Genomic DNA, 14107 nt, shown 5'->3' with positions numbered 1-14107 from the left:
ACCTTGCTCAAGGCGACACTGGGAGCCCACCAGTGGCAGGACCCGGCCCCGGCCGGCTGGGAACGCGGCGTGGAAACCGCAGGCGCGGGCGGGGCCGGGCGTCCGGCAGCTGAAGCTTGCGGCCGCGTTCCCTGCGCGCCACCACATCCGCGAGCCCTGCCGCCGCCGCGCCCAGCCTCTGGGGCTACCAGCCGCGCGCCGCGGACACGGCGGCCGGAGGGCGCGCGCTGGCGGCGGGAAGCTTGCAGCGCCGGGGACTAGCGCGACACGTGCGCCGGGAGCGCCGCGTTGGCGCCGGCCTGAGCCGCCCCTTGCAGACCCGCGACGCGCGGTGAGTGACCAGTGGCTCGAGTGGGGTGGGGGCATCGGGGACTTCGGGACACGGACCTAGCGGGGTGTCTAAATGCCTGGAGCTTCTGTGCCTCGCTTTTCCCGGGAGGCTTGGCCCGGAGGGCGGCGGGGGGCACTCCTCATCGAGGTGCTCACTCTCTGGGTGCTGATGTGCACCTTCACGTGCACAGGTTGGCGTTCGGCCGATTGGAGGGGAGAGGGCGCTCATACTGAGCCTCCCAGGTGCTCCCTGGGGCAGGACGCAGAATGGTGGCTGCGTGGCGCAGGGAGGGCTGGCGTCTGGGAATGGGCTGAGGGCTCTAGTCAGGGTCCAGTCTTGGTCCAGGCCCTCAGGCGTGACTTGGGCTAGAAAATAGGCCTTCTCTGACTAGGTTATTGAGGAGTCTTAGTCTCATAGGGGGAGTGTACTGTCCCATTATAGGCAGCACTTTCCTGTGGCCTCTGTAGACAGACCCAGAGTCCCTACCTGGCCAGTTAGTTACTATAGGAATGTTCTGGGGCAAGCCAACTGGCTAGCCACTGGCCAGACTCAATTTTCTCATCTGTGAAATGTCTTTCGGAAGGTCCTTCTCGCTTGGTTAAGGGGCACTAAATACAAGCATTCTAAGAGATTAGTATCTGCATTAGATTAGATGGACATCTTAAGCATTTTAGTAACCCAGAAGCCTACAAAAAGACTTTTCCCAGGTATGTCTAGAGAACAGGACAAAATTAGTCTTTATCCCTTAACTCTGGATAATTGTTATAATCCCTTACATGTATATCCTGTGTGAATAAAAGTCTTTGTTGAACCCCTACTATGTACCCAGGCTTTGGATATATATTGTTCATCCTATATAATTCTTTAAAAAGCCGGTGAAGTTGTTATTAGTATTCTCATTTTACAGATATGGAAACTTTCTAGCTTTCACAGAGATAGTAAGTTACAGGTTTCTGGCTCCAAACTCTGTGCTTCTTGCCTTTGCACCTCTGGCTCATAACATTATATCCACTTCCACTTGGACAAACAAACATTATATTCTCATTTCCCATTAACTAGAAATGGTACTATTTCTCTGTTCAATGAAGGGACTTTAGTGGCTAAGAGCTGACACTCTCTTCCCCCCAGTAATGCAAAATCCTCAATCATTACCAGCACTTTTTTTTTTTAAAGATTTTATTTATTTATTTGAGAGAGAGAATGAGATAGAGAGCATGAGAGGGGGGAGGGTCAGAGAAAGAAGCAGACTCCCCGCTGAGCAGGGAGCCCTGTGCAGGACTTGATTCCGGGACTCCAGGATCATGACCTGAGCCGAAGGCAGTCGCTTAACCAATTGAGCCACCCAGGCGCCCTACCAGCACTTTGTTAGGCATGAAAGGCTCTGTAAGAGTCTGCAACATTCCTTTTTGATGTGTCTTGTTTCTTGAATGTCATGATGATTACATGGGATGGTCAATTCCCAAATTTTGGCAAGCTCTGAATCCTGTGTTAGAATGAGTTCTAGGGCGAAAAAATTCTAAAGCATATGTAAGATTTTTATGGGAGAAGAATCCTCTCAGTAGATGGCTGCACATCATTTCTCAAGCATGGACTTATTTTTGTATTACTATGGTATAGTAATGCTTTGTTTTCTGGTTATCTGTCATCTTTGTAATAACACTCAGCACTGCTCTCAACTTCTACATGTAAATTTGTGCAGACCAACATAAAAAAGCAAGCCAAATCCCAAAGAAGGCTTGTCTGGTGCCCTTTGCTCTTGGAATCATGGTGCTCTTTGCTAATGGTAACAATGATTTTTTTTTAATACAAATATGTATTGAATAGCTATTATGTTCAAGACATTGTACTGGTCACTGTAGTGAATATAAAGAAATGTAAGATGCAGTTCCTGTCCTCAAGATGTTAAAACTATTTGGGAAGACAATAATTATGAGAACACTATGTCAAGGATGATAGGTGGCATAAATTCACCTATTATAAAGGAGGTATGGGATCTAGTTTTAATCAAATTAATCTTCAGTGATGAACCAGAAAAATAGGCAAAGAGAGAGGTCAAAAAGCAAGGCTGTCCTTGAAAAGTAAATGATATTATCCATTTTCTTATAATAATAATAGCAGATAATAATATTTATTGAGCTCTTGCTATGTACCAGGCACTGTAATAAGAGCTTCTTATTTAACCTTCACAATAATCCTGTGAGGGAGGTGCTATTTTTATTCTCATTTTCCATGACAGGAAACTCAAGTATGGAAGGTGGTTCTAATTTATCTAATTCTGAATTTGCTTCTGGTTTTTCTGTATTATCTTGGTCAACGTGCAGATTTCCCCACTTAGAGAATTGAGATACCAGTAGGTACTTTGTGTAGCAGATGACCAAATATTAACAACTCAATTATATGCTCTGGATTGTGATAAATTGCTAAGTAAATGCCTATAAAAGATCATTAAGATTAGAATCTTAATTTACATCTCTTTACAGTGGTATGCAGAGGAAGAGGTAAACATTGAGTACAACATCAGGCAGAGATGTTGAGACATGGGGTTGTTTGTATAGAGACTTCAGCTGAATTCTTCATTTATATAAGAAAGCTTGAGGAAAATTGTGGGATGATGATCAATAGTCTTGATCAATAGTCTTAGCTCACACCACGCCCTGTCAGTATGCCTCCAATTATCTTCAGTTGTGAAATTCGTAGAAAATTCCCAAAAACAAAGTAATTGTAGTGTGCTTTAATATTTTTGATGCCTGGGTGCCTGGGTGGCTCAGTTGGTTAAGTGACTGCCTTCAGCTCAGGTCATGATCCTGGAGTCCGGGGATTGAGTCCCGCATCGGGCTCCCTGCTGAGCAGGGAGTCTGCTTCTCCCTCTGAACCTCCCACCTCTCATGTACTCTCTCTATCTCATTGTCTCTCTTAAATAAATAAATAAATAAATAAATAAATAAAATATTTAAAAAAATATTTTTGATGCCTCGTAGCACTTTATGAAACCACCAGGTGATTGATGCTACAAGGTGAAGCAAAACTTGCCAGGATTTCATAATATGCAAGATCCAAAGATAAACCTCCCACCTCATGCCACTGTCCTCAAATTGAGACTTCAAGATGGAGGGAGACTCTTCCAGTAAACCAAGGAAGAAAATTTAAGTGAAAGAGATTTAATTTTCTCAATAAAGGTAAATGGCCATTTTTCAAACAAGGAAAAGAGGCTTTGAAGTGTGAAGTTACTTGTGATGGTGACACAGATACAAGTGGAGGAACCAGGATGGCACCCAGTTCCTCAGGCCCCAGACACTGTGCTCTTTCCAGTACATCATCCTTCCCAAAAGTAAATGGCTTGTTTTATTTATAGCTCTAGAAGAATGCAGAGAGTGAAAATAAAGAAGGTTGGATTGTTAGAACTTAATTGAACAAGTGCTACGAAAATTGTTGGCTTTTGGAGCTAATTCAAGAAAGAAAAAAGGAAACAAAACAACACCAGTTGATTTGAAAGTAACTAGTTTCTTCAAAACTCCATCCATGTCTTGTTTCTCCTTTCTTTATTTCTTTTTTTGTAGTTGTCTTGTGGGAATGTTGTTCAGTTTACAAGACAGTTCACACTACAAATGATTTGAGGGTTGGGATGGGATATGATTCCCTCATACATTTTAAATGTAATTTGTTTACATACAACATTTCAAGAGCCTGTCTGTTATGTTCAGTGTGATATATCTGAAATGGAAATAAAGGCAACTAGAACTGACAGAACATTTCAGAAAAATATAAAAGAAGGGGTAAAAGTGTAAGGGAACTTTTCTAATGAAAAATGATAAAGTAGGGCACCTGGATGGCTCAGTTGGTCGAATGTCTGACTTTTGATCTTGGTTCCAGGTCTTGATCTCAGGGTCAAGAGTTCAAGCCCCAAATTGGGCTCTGCACTGGGCATGGAGCCTACTTTAAAAAAAGAAAGAAAGAAAAAGAAAAATAGGGCACCTGGGTGGCTCAGTCATTAAGCATCTGCCTTTGGCTCAGGTCATGATCCCAGGGTCCTGGGATCGAGCCCCGCACTGGGCTCCCTGCTCTGCGGGAAGCCTGCTTCTCCCTCTCCCACTCCCTCTGCTTGTGTTCCTGCTCTCGCTATCTCTCTCTGTCAAATAAATAAATAAATAAAATCTTTAAGAAAAAGAAAAATAATGAAGAGGTTATTAAGAGGGAAAGGAGAAAACCCTCCAACAAAAATTTTTAAAAAAAGGACCAAAATTTCAGAAGTCTCATGATTTCACGCAAGAAAAGAATGTTCCTATGTATAGGTAAATTTAGGGCTACAAATGCTTACCAGTGAGATGAAAGAAAATTCAAGAGAGCCTCAGCAGGTGTGTATGAAAGAAAAACAGGTGTCTGTCCTGTCCAGCTTCACTCATGTAAAAGGTATTGGGATTATTGTGGAGAAAGAAGAAAAAGCAGAAAGGGTTGAGGTGATGTTACTTTCCTTGCCTGTCATACCACCTAACATGACATCATGAAGAGGCTGATTTGATGATCAGGGCCTGACAGGCCAGCATTTGTCCATGTTATGGCTTGTGAGATTTTTCACCAAATGGTAGACTCAGAAGAAAAAAGGAAATAATGCTTCAGTCAGGAGACTGTTCTTTTTCATGACTTAGCTCATGAAAAGTCATGGAGAAGAAGGTTGGCTCCAATGGCTAAGTTGCAAGTTACCTACTTGGTGGATAGGATTATCCTTTTCCATCCTCATAGTGGAATAGATCATTAGAGGTGGTTACATATTTCGTATATACAGTTTTTGTGTTTGTTTCATCCTCTTTTCAGAGAGGGAGGAGGGTATCAGAAATAATGATTCACACTGAACTCTACCTCTGAAACTAATAATACACTATATGTTAATTAATTGAATTTAAATTTAAAAAAATGAGTAGTTAAACTGATTATGAGTGGTATTTGTTGACTAATGGCTTCATTTCAGGGTAAATTTATAAGGAGCCACAAGTTTTAACATTAGAATTTTTTGGCAGAATAGGTTTTGAACAATTTACCAGGTTGCCCTTAATCATCAAAATGCCACTTTTTGGTAGAACTGTTCCTTTCCATAACCATATTCTGTTATATATCCATGATGCGAAGCTACTGTATATTCAGTAAGAATACAGTCTTTCTTTGACTCCAGTATGATATTTTCTAAGTCTCTTACCTCTTATTTGAAGGTGGTTCTGTGCTCTATAATAAATCATATAATCTCAGCAAAAAGAAAAGAAAAGAAATAATGATTCAAGCTTCTGAAGATTAAAGTATCAGGCATCATAATTGCTTTACTAGTGGGTAACATAAAGATTGTATGTAAACTGCATTGTGCCTGGAATATCATAAGAGATCAACAAACTATAGCGTTAGTATTAATGGTAGAGTTAGCATTAGCACTGTTTTTAATGTTATGCTGCTATTGTTGCTACTGATCAGGAGCAGTCTCACATGCTAGAGGTAATGTTGGGTTAGAAATCAGGAAACCTATGTTCTGATCTGGATTCTGCTATTAATGACCTTTGGCAAGTCCCCTCTTTTCTCTAAGCCTCGGTTTATCTATCTGTAAAATGGGGAAGGTAGAAGAGATGGCCTCCAAAGTGTTGTCTTCATACTGAGCTGCCACCAGTAAGACATGTCTGTAACTAGCGATGCCAGCAGAAGGGAAGGATTTTGTACTCTGCCTCACTGAGTGAACTGGGTTATTAAGGGCATTCATTTGTTTTTTTAAAAAAGATTTTATTTATTTATTTGACAGAGAGAGAGATAGCAAGAACAGGAACATAAGCAGGGGGAGTGGGAGAGGGAGAAGCAGGCTTCCCGCTGAGCAGGGAGCCCGATGGGGGGCTCGATCCCAGGACCCTGGGATCATGACCTGAGCCAAAGGGAGACACTTAACGACTGAGCCACCCAGGCGCCCCAAGGGCATTCATTTGTAAGACAGCCAGCCTCGATGCACATCTAGAACAATCACTTGGTTGTTCTACAGTGGCTCGGACTCAAAAGTCAGCTGTTGGGAGGGGAAGAAAGCAGCAGGACCATGGCAATTAATAGCTAACCTTTGAGGTTCCTTCCTCCTCTGACTTATTAAAGTATTTGATAGGTAGGGTTAAGAATAAAGATAGACTAACATACGAATTTTTTTTACGTAGTTTAACAAAACATATAATTCCAGTACGGTGAAAGTCATAAGTGATTTAAAAAAGAAATGCAAAAGCAGGACCCAGAAAAGAAAATGGGAGCTAGCCTCAATGGAGTGCCTACTTCATTCTAGGTATTCTCATGGGTCCATGACACTATCAGATTAATCTTCCCAATAACTCTGTCTAGATCCATATTACTGTACCCACTGTAAGAAATGGCACTTTTACTGTTAATACCACACAGTGGGACTGAGATTCACTAGCCTTTTTCTTTTCCATAATACCATGCTGTCCCTTGAACTTAACATGGTGCTACAAAAGAAAAGTAATGTGGAAGTAGAACATGCTCCTGCCTACATGAAATTATCACCTGTGGTAAGGGTTTTACCTAGCCTAGTAAAATATGATTTTGAGGTAGTGCATATTTTTGTGCTTCTTCCTGGAGCAGTGGGGAAAGAGACTCACTGAGGTGGTAATAGATGGCCCTGCCTTCCTGCCAGTCGCTATATTTCTGGCTGGTCCTTGTCCTCCTCACTGAGACATTGTTTTCACTATCTGGAAACTGTCACAATTTGAATGATGAGTCAGTGACATAGCATACTCTTTGATTTTCTGATTCAAGATAGAGTTGTAGTTTTAATATCAACCCTCTAGGCAGGCTGTCTGAAAGATGTTTACAGTTGATAGGAGGTTTCATTTTATTGGAAGAGATCTCATTTACTTGAAGGTCTTTGAGGTTCTGAGTTTCTTATAAAAGGAGAAAGTATTTTACTGGGTATTCAAAGAGAATGAGCAAGCTCATATTTGGATAAATGTACTGTATAAACTGAACTTTAGCCTCTATTTTGCTTATTTCATATATAGGTATATAGGGGTGTGTTTCATATATATGCATATTTCATATATATTTCTTATATACATATTTCATATGTATTTTGTATTTACATATTTCATATTTATACATTTAAAAATTCTTAACTAATCAAATATTTTGATATTAAATATTTTACTTATTTGGAGACTATCATAGCTCCATAAATTGCAGTGCATATTGAAAGATACCCTGTAGATACCCCTTGTAGTCAGGAAGCAGAAACTTATTAGTCCCTATGTAACTGTTCCTTCATGATTCAGTTATCTTCTAGTTCAATTCATAATTTCCTTTATGCTAGACTATTACAAATTTTAATGAAGCAACTAAGGTAGTGGTAATAAAGAAAAACTTATTATTAATGATGTCAACCACAATGTGGCAGAATCGGATTTAATGTAATTGTAATGTTATTACATTAATAGATGAACACAAAAAATCCATTTAAGTTTTGTTCAGTTCAGCACATGCCCACTATGTGCCATATATTGTGGCCTCTGCTCATGAGGAGTTTGTAAGCAAATGAAAGAGACAGACAGATAACTAATAAAGTAGTTCTACTTAATATGGCAGGTGCTAAGATATGAGGAGGCCAGGATGCTATATAGGAGGCTTCAGTCTGACCTAAAGACATAGGTAAGGCTTCCTAAGATTTAACGACTTCTTTCCTTCTCTACTACTGTAAGTGTGGTCCACATCATCATTTCTTACTGGGTACCTGCGATTGCTTCCTAACTGGTCTGCTTGCTTCCACTCTGTCCCCGTACATGAAGCCAAGACTAACTTTTTTGTTTTTTGCCTTTGCCTGTGTATATTTAATATAATTCATATCTTGTAACACCCTCAATTAAAACTCAGTTAAATTAATAAATAAAACCTTTAATTAAACATCAGTGATTTCCTATAGATTTGAGAGTAAAATCCAGGCTTCTTTCCATGGCAAACAAGTCCATGGTAGATCTGGCTCCTGGATTCTTCTCCATTTCATGTCCTACCATTCTCTGATCACAGTCACTTTCCCTGCCACCCTGACCTTTTTCTGTGCTTCACTAATAGCTAACTTATTCCTCTGCCTCTAGGCTTTATCCTGAGTCTTCATTTGTCGCCTGCCAATCTCAGCTCAAGCTTCACTTCCTAGAAATGCCTTCATTGACCAACTTCTCTCCTCCCTAGGCTTCTCTCCCCTTAGCTCCTCTTATGTTTTTCTTTTATCATTGTCTGAATTTATTTGTTATTTATTTCTTTGTTTTTTGTCTCCCTACTCTAGAATGTTGGTTCCATGAGTGCTGAAATCCTGTCTACTCTATCCCTAGCCCCTGACACATAGCAACTGCTTAGTACATATTTGTTGAATGAATGGCTGAATAAAAGGTTTCTGAACTGGGTTGGGATGGATGAATATAGCCATTCTAAGAACAGTGGAAAAGTAAGAGAATAGAATTGGCAAAGATACAGAAGCATGCATTGGCATGAGATGTGCAGGGAAACAATGCAGCTCAGTGTTAGTAGACAGTAGAATGCCAGCAGAGAGTAGAGGTAGATGTGCTTGGTAATAAAGGCAGGAATTAGCCGACGGAGGCCATTGTATGCCATGACCTTGGACTGTGTGGTTTAGACGAAGGGAAACTCAGATTTCAATTTAGATCAGTGTTTCTCAAACATTTTTAACCAAGACCCATAAGAAGTACATTTTAGGGGCGCCTGGGTGGCTCAGTCCGTTAAGTGTCTGCCTTTGGCTTAGGTGATGATCTCAGGGTCCTAGGATCGAGGCCCATGTCGGGCTCTCTGCTCAGCAGGAAGCCTGCTTCTCCCTCTGCCTGCCCTCTCTCCCTGCTTGTGTTCTCTCTGTCAAATAAATAAATAAAATCTAAAAAAAAAAATACATTTTATATTTTCTGTAAACTGAGAGCCACCCTCAGATTTTAGAGGCCACCACATTCCTTAGCTCATGGCCCCTTTCCTCCATCTTCAAAGCTAACAGTGGAAGATCCAGGCCTTCTCATATCACAGCTCTCTGACAGACCTTTTTTCTCCCTCACTCACTTTTAAGGACTCACTTGATTAGATTGGGCCCATTTGGATAATATAGAATAACCTCCCCATTTCAGATCCTTCGCTATAATGGCATCTCCAAAGTCCCTTTGTCACGTAATGTAATATATTCACAGGTACTTAGGGCATGGACATCTTTGGTGGGCCATTATTCTGCCTACCACAGGGATGTTTATAGGGAGTTTTTTATAGCTCATCTTCCTTCCCCCTTCCTCCCTTTTTTCTTTCTTTTAATAAACATTTATTAAGTACTCTTTCCTAGTGCTGACATACAGCAGTGAGCAAGACAGCCAGTGTTCCTGCTCTCATGGTGGCTTATTCTAGCACAAAGATAGATAGACAAGTAGTCAAGTAAATAAACAGAGTAGTTACAGACTGTACCATGAAGACAATAAATAAGGTGATGAGTAGAAAGTAGCTGGGCAAGACCACTTTGGCTAGGTGGTCAGGGAGGAGCTCTCTGAGGAAGTGACACATGATCTGAGATCTGAACAGTGTAAGTCAGCCAGCTGCAAAGAAACAGAGGAAGAGGATTCTAGCAGAGGAAATGGAAAATGCAGAGTCTCTGGGCAGCAAAAGACATGTCTTATTCATGGAATAATCTGAAAGCCAGTGCAAATGGAGAGGAGTGAGCAAGGCTAGAAAAATTTGAGCAAATGATGGTGGCAAGACAGGAGAAGTGAGGCCATGCGGTGCCTGAAAGATCATGTGCGGTAAGGACTTCTGATTTTATTCTAACAGCAATGGACGTATTGAGGGTTTTAAGTAGTGGTGGTATGAAACAGGTAATGTAATCTTATTTATACTTCTAAAAGGTAGTCCCTATGTGAAAATGACTTAGAAAGGGGTAAGGATGGATTGGAGAGACACACTGAGGGCCTACTGAAGTCACCTCGGGGAGAGATGACAGTCTTTTGGACTAGAGTGAGGACAGTAGGAATGGAGAGAAGCAGACTGATCTGTGATATATTTTGGAGGTAAAATTGACAGGACTTAGTGATGGTTTGGTTGTAGGGGATGAGAAAGAGGGTGAAATCAAGGATGGCTTCTAGGTTTTTGAGAAACTTCAGTTATTTGCTGAAATCAAAAAGGCTAGGGAAAGAACCAATTTGAGGAAAGGAGACCAAGGATTCCAACTGATCATGTTAATATTGAGCATTTTATTAGAGGTCCAAGAGGTGATGCAAGGAGACAGATTGGAGCACTGAGAGATGTCTGAGTTGAAGATATGCACCTGAGAGTCATTCGCATACAAATAATTTCTAGAGCCAGGTGACCAGATGAGATCCCCGGGGAAGGGAGTAGAAATAGAGAAAAAAATGTCTTGAGTGAGCAGAGGTCCTCCCACAGTTGAAATTCAGGAGAAGAAAGAGCAACCAGCAAAGACTATTGAAAAGGTGCTAAATTTTTTGGAGCTTTCCTGATTGATGGCTAGGCTAGAGGTAGAAAAGTCAAAGGAGCAAGTGGGCACATTTCTATATACCCATTAGAGCAGTACTGTTGTATCGCTAGCACTTAACAATGTGCTTGGCACATGAAAGGTGGACTATTGAATGAATAAGTGAGTTTTTTTGAAAATGGCCAATATGTTCTGGCATATCTCTAGGTATGGGAGTAAGAGGTGAACATTTGCATTTTCTGGTTCCCAGTGGCCTAACATCACAGAACTTTCCAGCTACTTTATGGATTTTGGGCCCACCTTTAATAGAATTTCCTAATGACTCGTAGAACCATTTCTTAGATTTAAATTGGGAAACAATCAGAAATCACCAGTTTGCATTTTCTGAAACATTCAAGATAGAAATATGTAGTAAAATAAACAAGTAATGAATAAACAAGCAAACAAACAAGTAAAATTGAACTTCTGTAGAAGACTCCAACAACTCCCTTTCTTATGACCAAAGAGATCAGTCTTTTACTAAGTTCCAGGAGAGGGGTATAAGCCACTTTTTAATTTCCCATTACTTCTAAAAGCACATGAATAGTTCAGAAATTCTCATCTGTCTTGGGATTTAACACCACTATGTTTGACTATGATAATGCAGCCCTGTTTGGAAGAAAAAGATTTTTGTGTGCTACTGAAGCTCAGAAGGTTAAGTAACTTGCCCACAGCCTCAAAGTTTTTTTTTTATTATTTTTATTTTATTATCATTTGGTGGGGGGGGGCAGAGAGAGAGGAAGAGAGAGAATCTTAAGTATGCTTCACACCCAGCACGGAGCCCAGTGTGGGGCTCAGTCTCACAACCCTAAGACCATGACCTGAGCCAAAATCTAGAGTCAGATGCTTAACTGTAACCGACTGAGCCACCCAGGTGCCCCACAGTCTCAAAGTTCTTAAGCCCAGTTCTAAAGGACTCCAATGTCTCTTCTCCCACCCTTTGCCAATGCCAACGAGCTTAAGTGAATGGGGGTTAGAGGTGGCTAAGATTTTTAATTTACTAGTTTTAAAAGTATACTGCTTAAAAAAATCTTAACAATATAGAGAAGTTAAAGGAGCATTTTAAGTCCTTCTGAGAATGATGTTGGTTCTGGTATCTTCTGAATGTATTTAACATGAATGAATTTGTCTTCTTTTGCAAGGAAAATTACAGAGGTGTATTCCAGAGTTGACTGTTCATGGCACATACAGTTGGAGGGTGCTCATTGGCACTTATTTTTATCATTGTGTTGTTGTTGGTTAAAGCAAACATAGGTAAGATATTTCTATAATTGAATCTTAGAAGGATTTGTGGTTTAAACTCTCAGTTACAGATGAAATATGTATTTGTGAGAATTGTTCTGGTAGTTGGTCTTTTGTAGTCTATCTTCTCTCATTTTAAATGGGTAAGTCTGGTTCCATATCTATAGCTAATATGCATTTTATTTAATTTATGCTGATTAATATATGAGTCCAATCATATAATTTCTCTTTAAAAAGTGGCTCGGTAACCACAAAGCTGGCATTGTGAATTTTACTAAAATGAGATATGATAGTGCATTTTAACAGAGGGTATGCATGGGTGAATTCAACTATGCTAAAAAAAAAATAGTGGCTGACATTTTCCTTGCCTTTTCTTTATTGGGAGCTTACTTTTTTACTTTCTAGCTCATTACAACCAATGAAAACCAAAGAAGCAGAGAACAGACATATAAGTAGGATGGGAGGGGAGAAAAAGAGAGAGAGACTTAGTTTTAGTTCTGAAAATAAAAAAAGAATATTTTATTTAAAATGAATTTTTAGTATTTCCTTTATTTGATTTAAATAACTTTTTTATAAATTCATGTTTAGGGTAGTTAAAGCAATCTTACAATTACAAAAAAAAAAAGACTTTCAGTGGAGGCTTTCCATCACATCTGAAAATTCAGGGCAAATCTATAATTCTGAGATTCTTTCATTGGCAGGACCACCAAAAACTGTTCATTTCTGAATAGTTGTCATACTTATTTACACAAAAACTTCTAGAAAGTAAGAATGACCTCTCTTTTAATGAGTTCAATATGGGATCTGGCAATAAATAAATAAATAAGTAAACACACTCTTTTAAAATAAGAATACATTCATGTAATGTCATATTAGCTGTACTGGGTTATGGTTTATCTAGCCCAGTGTCTTGCATCTTGAAGGAATACCAAAGTGTGGCATGGAGGACCTAGTTTTCATCCTTGATGCCAACCACAAACATACCAGAGCCACTGAATATTTTCTTTTGTTATAAAATAATGTTATAGGTTATACATACTTTATACCACTATAGCAAGAGAAAGTATTATTCCTGAATCTACCCCTTAGAGTTTGTAATAGCCTTTTAAACGGTCATTTTTTTGGTTTGTTTGTTTGTTTAGCTTTTTGCTCTGAGTATTGAAGTAAGCAAGCCTTATAAATCAGAAATGAGGATGGAAGCAAATGTAATCTACTGTGGGAAGTATTTTCCAGTAATCTGGTGAATAATTTGCATATAAGAGAGATTGGTTTTTCCTGGTCCTCTGTTCCAACCCTATTTTCTCAGCACTTTTAGTCTTACTGTTTTGAGAACAATGCATCTTTTAATTAAAATAAAGTTAGACTTTAATGTGGTTGCCTTCTGTTCTCATTGTGCATCACCAATACAGCCAGAGCAATGTGGGGTATTTCTATTTCCATGATTTGATGGGATTAATTTTACCCTGCTCTTGAGAATCACACAAACCCACCATTTTGAAATGGGTTTCTTATGTGCTGACTTGTGTCTTATTGCAGATGCATGCAGGAGAGGAGATGTGACTGTGGAGCCTTCCCATGTAATTTCACTTGGATCAGCTGTCAATATTTCATGCTCTTTGAAGCCCGAACAAGGCTGCTCACAATATCCCGGTTTTAACATGTTAATCCTTTACAAGTTTAACAGAAGAATCAATTTTCTGCATGGTCACTTCCTCAGTTCTCAAGTCACAGGTCTTCCTCTGGGTACAACAGTGTTTCTCTGCAAACTGGCCTGTAGCAAAAACAAGGAATTACGAATATGTGGGGCAGAGATCTCAGTTGGTGGTGAGCATTCCATTCTGAATTCTTAAAAACTAGTCATCTTTTGGTTTGTCATGTGTTAGACAGAAATCCGAATATAGGGCAGTGTTCCATCTTTTCCTGCCACATGGATCTATTTTATCTTGATAGCAATATGAGTACCTCAATATTAGAAATCCAGAAAGCAATAGAATTTGGATCTCATGTAGTAGTGT

General features: G+C 39.9%; 1 protein-coding gene across 6 annotated transcripts in view; it reads left to right on the top strand.

The window, feature by feature from the left end:
* The first annotated feature begins 219 nt into the window (after window positions 1-219).
* The window catches only part of IL12RB2 (interleukin 12 receptor subunit beta 2), a 76202-nt gene continuing 62314 nt past the window's right edge, over window positions 220-14107 (top strand). For 2 of the 6 annotated variants that reach the window (XM_025871799.2, XM_025871795.2), the window contains exons 1-3: window positions 9923-10125; window positions 11993-12104; window positions 13629-13916. In XM_025871799.2, the coding sequence (XP_025727584.1) occupies window positions 12029-12104; window positions 13629-13916 (364 nt within the window). In that variant the 5' untranslated portion in view covers window positions 9923-10125; window positions 11993-12028. Of the gene's footprint in view, window positions 332-9922; window positions 10126-11992; window positions 12105-13628; window positions 13917-14107 lie in introns of those variants that run through there. The other 4 variants (XM_025871797.2, XM_025871798.2, XM_025871800.2 and 1 more) reach the window with 4 other exon arrangements.

Source organism: Callorhinus ursinus, unplaced genomic scaffold (genome assembly GCF_003265705.2).
Source record: "Callorhinus ursinus isolate GAN/ISIS: 27379988/994484 unplaced genomic scaffold, GSC_fseal_2.0 scaffold9, whole genome shotgun sequence".
NCBI classification, from domain to species: Eukaryota; Metazoa; Chordata; class Mammalia; order Carnivora; family Otariidae; genus Callorhinus; species Callorhinus ursinus.
The sequence above is the reverse complement of the archived record's forward strand: the minus strand, read 5'-3'. Positions and strand labels throughout refer to the sequence as shown.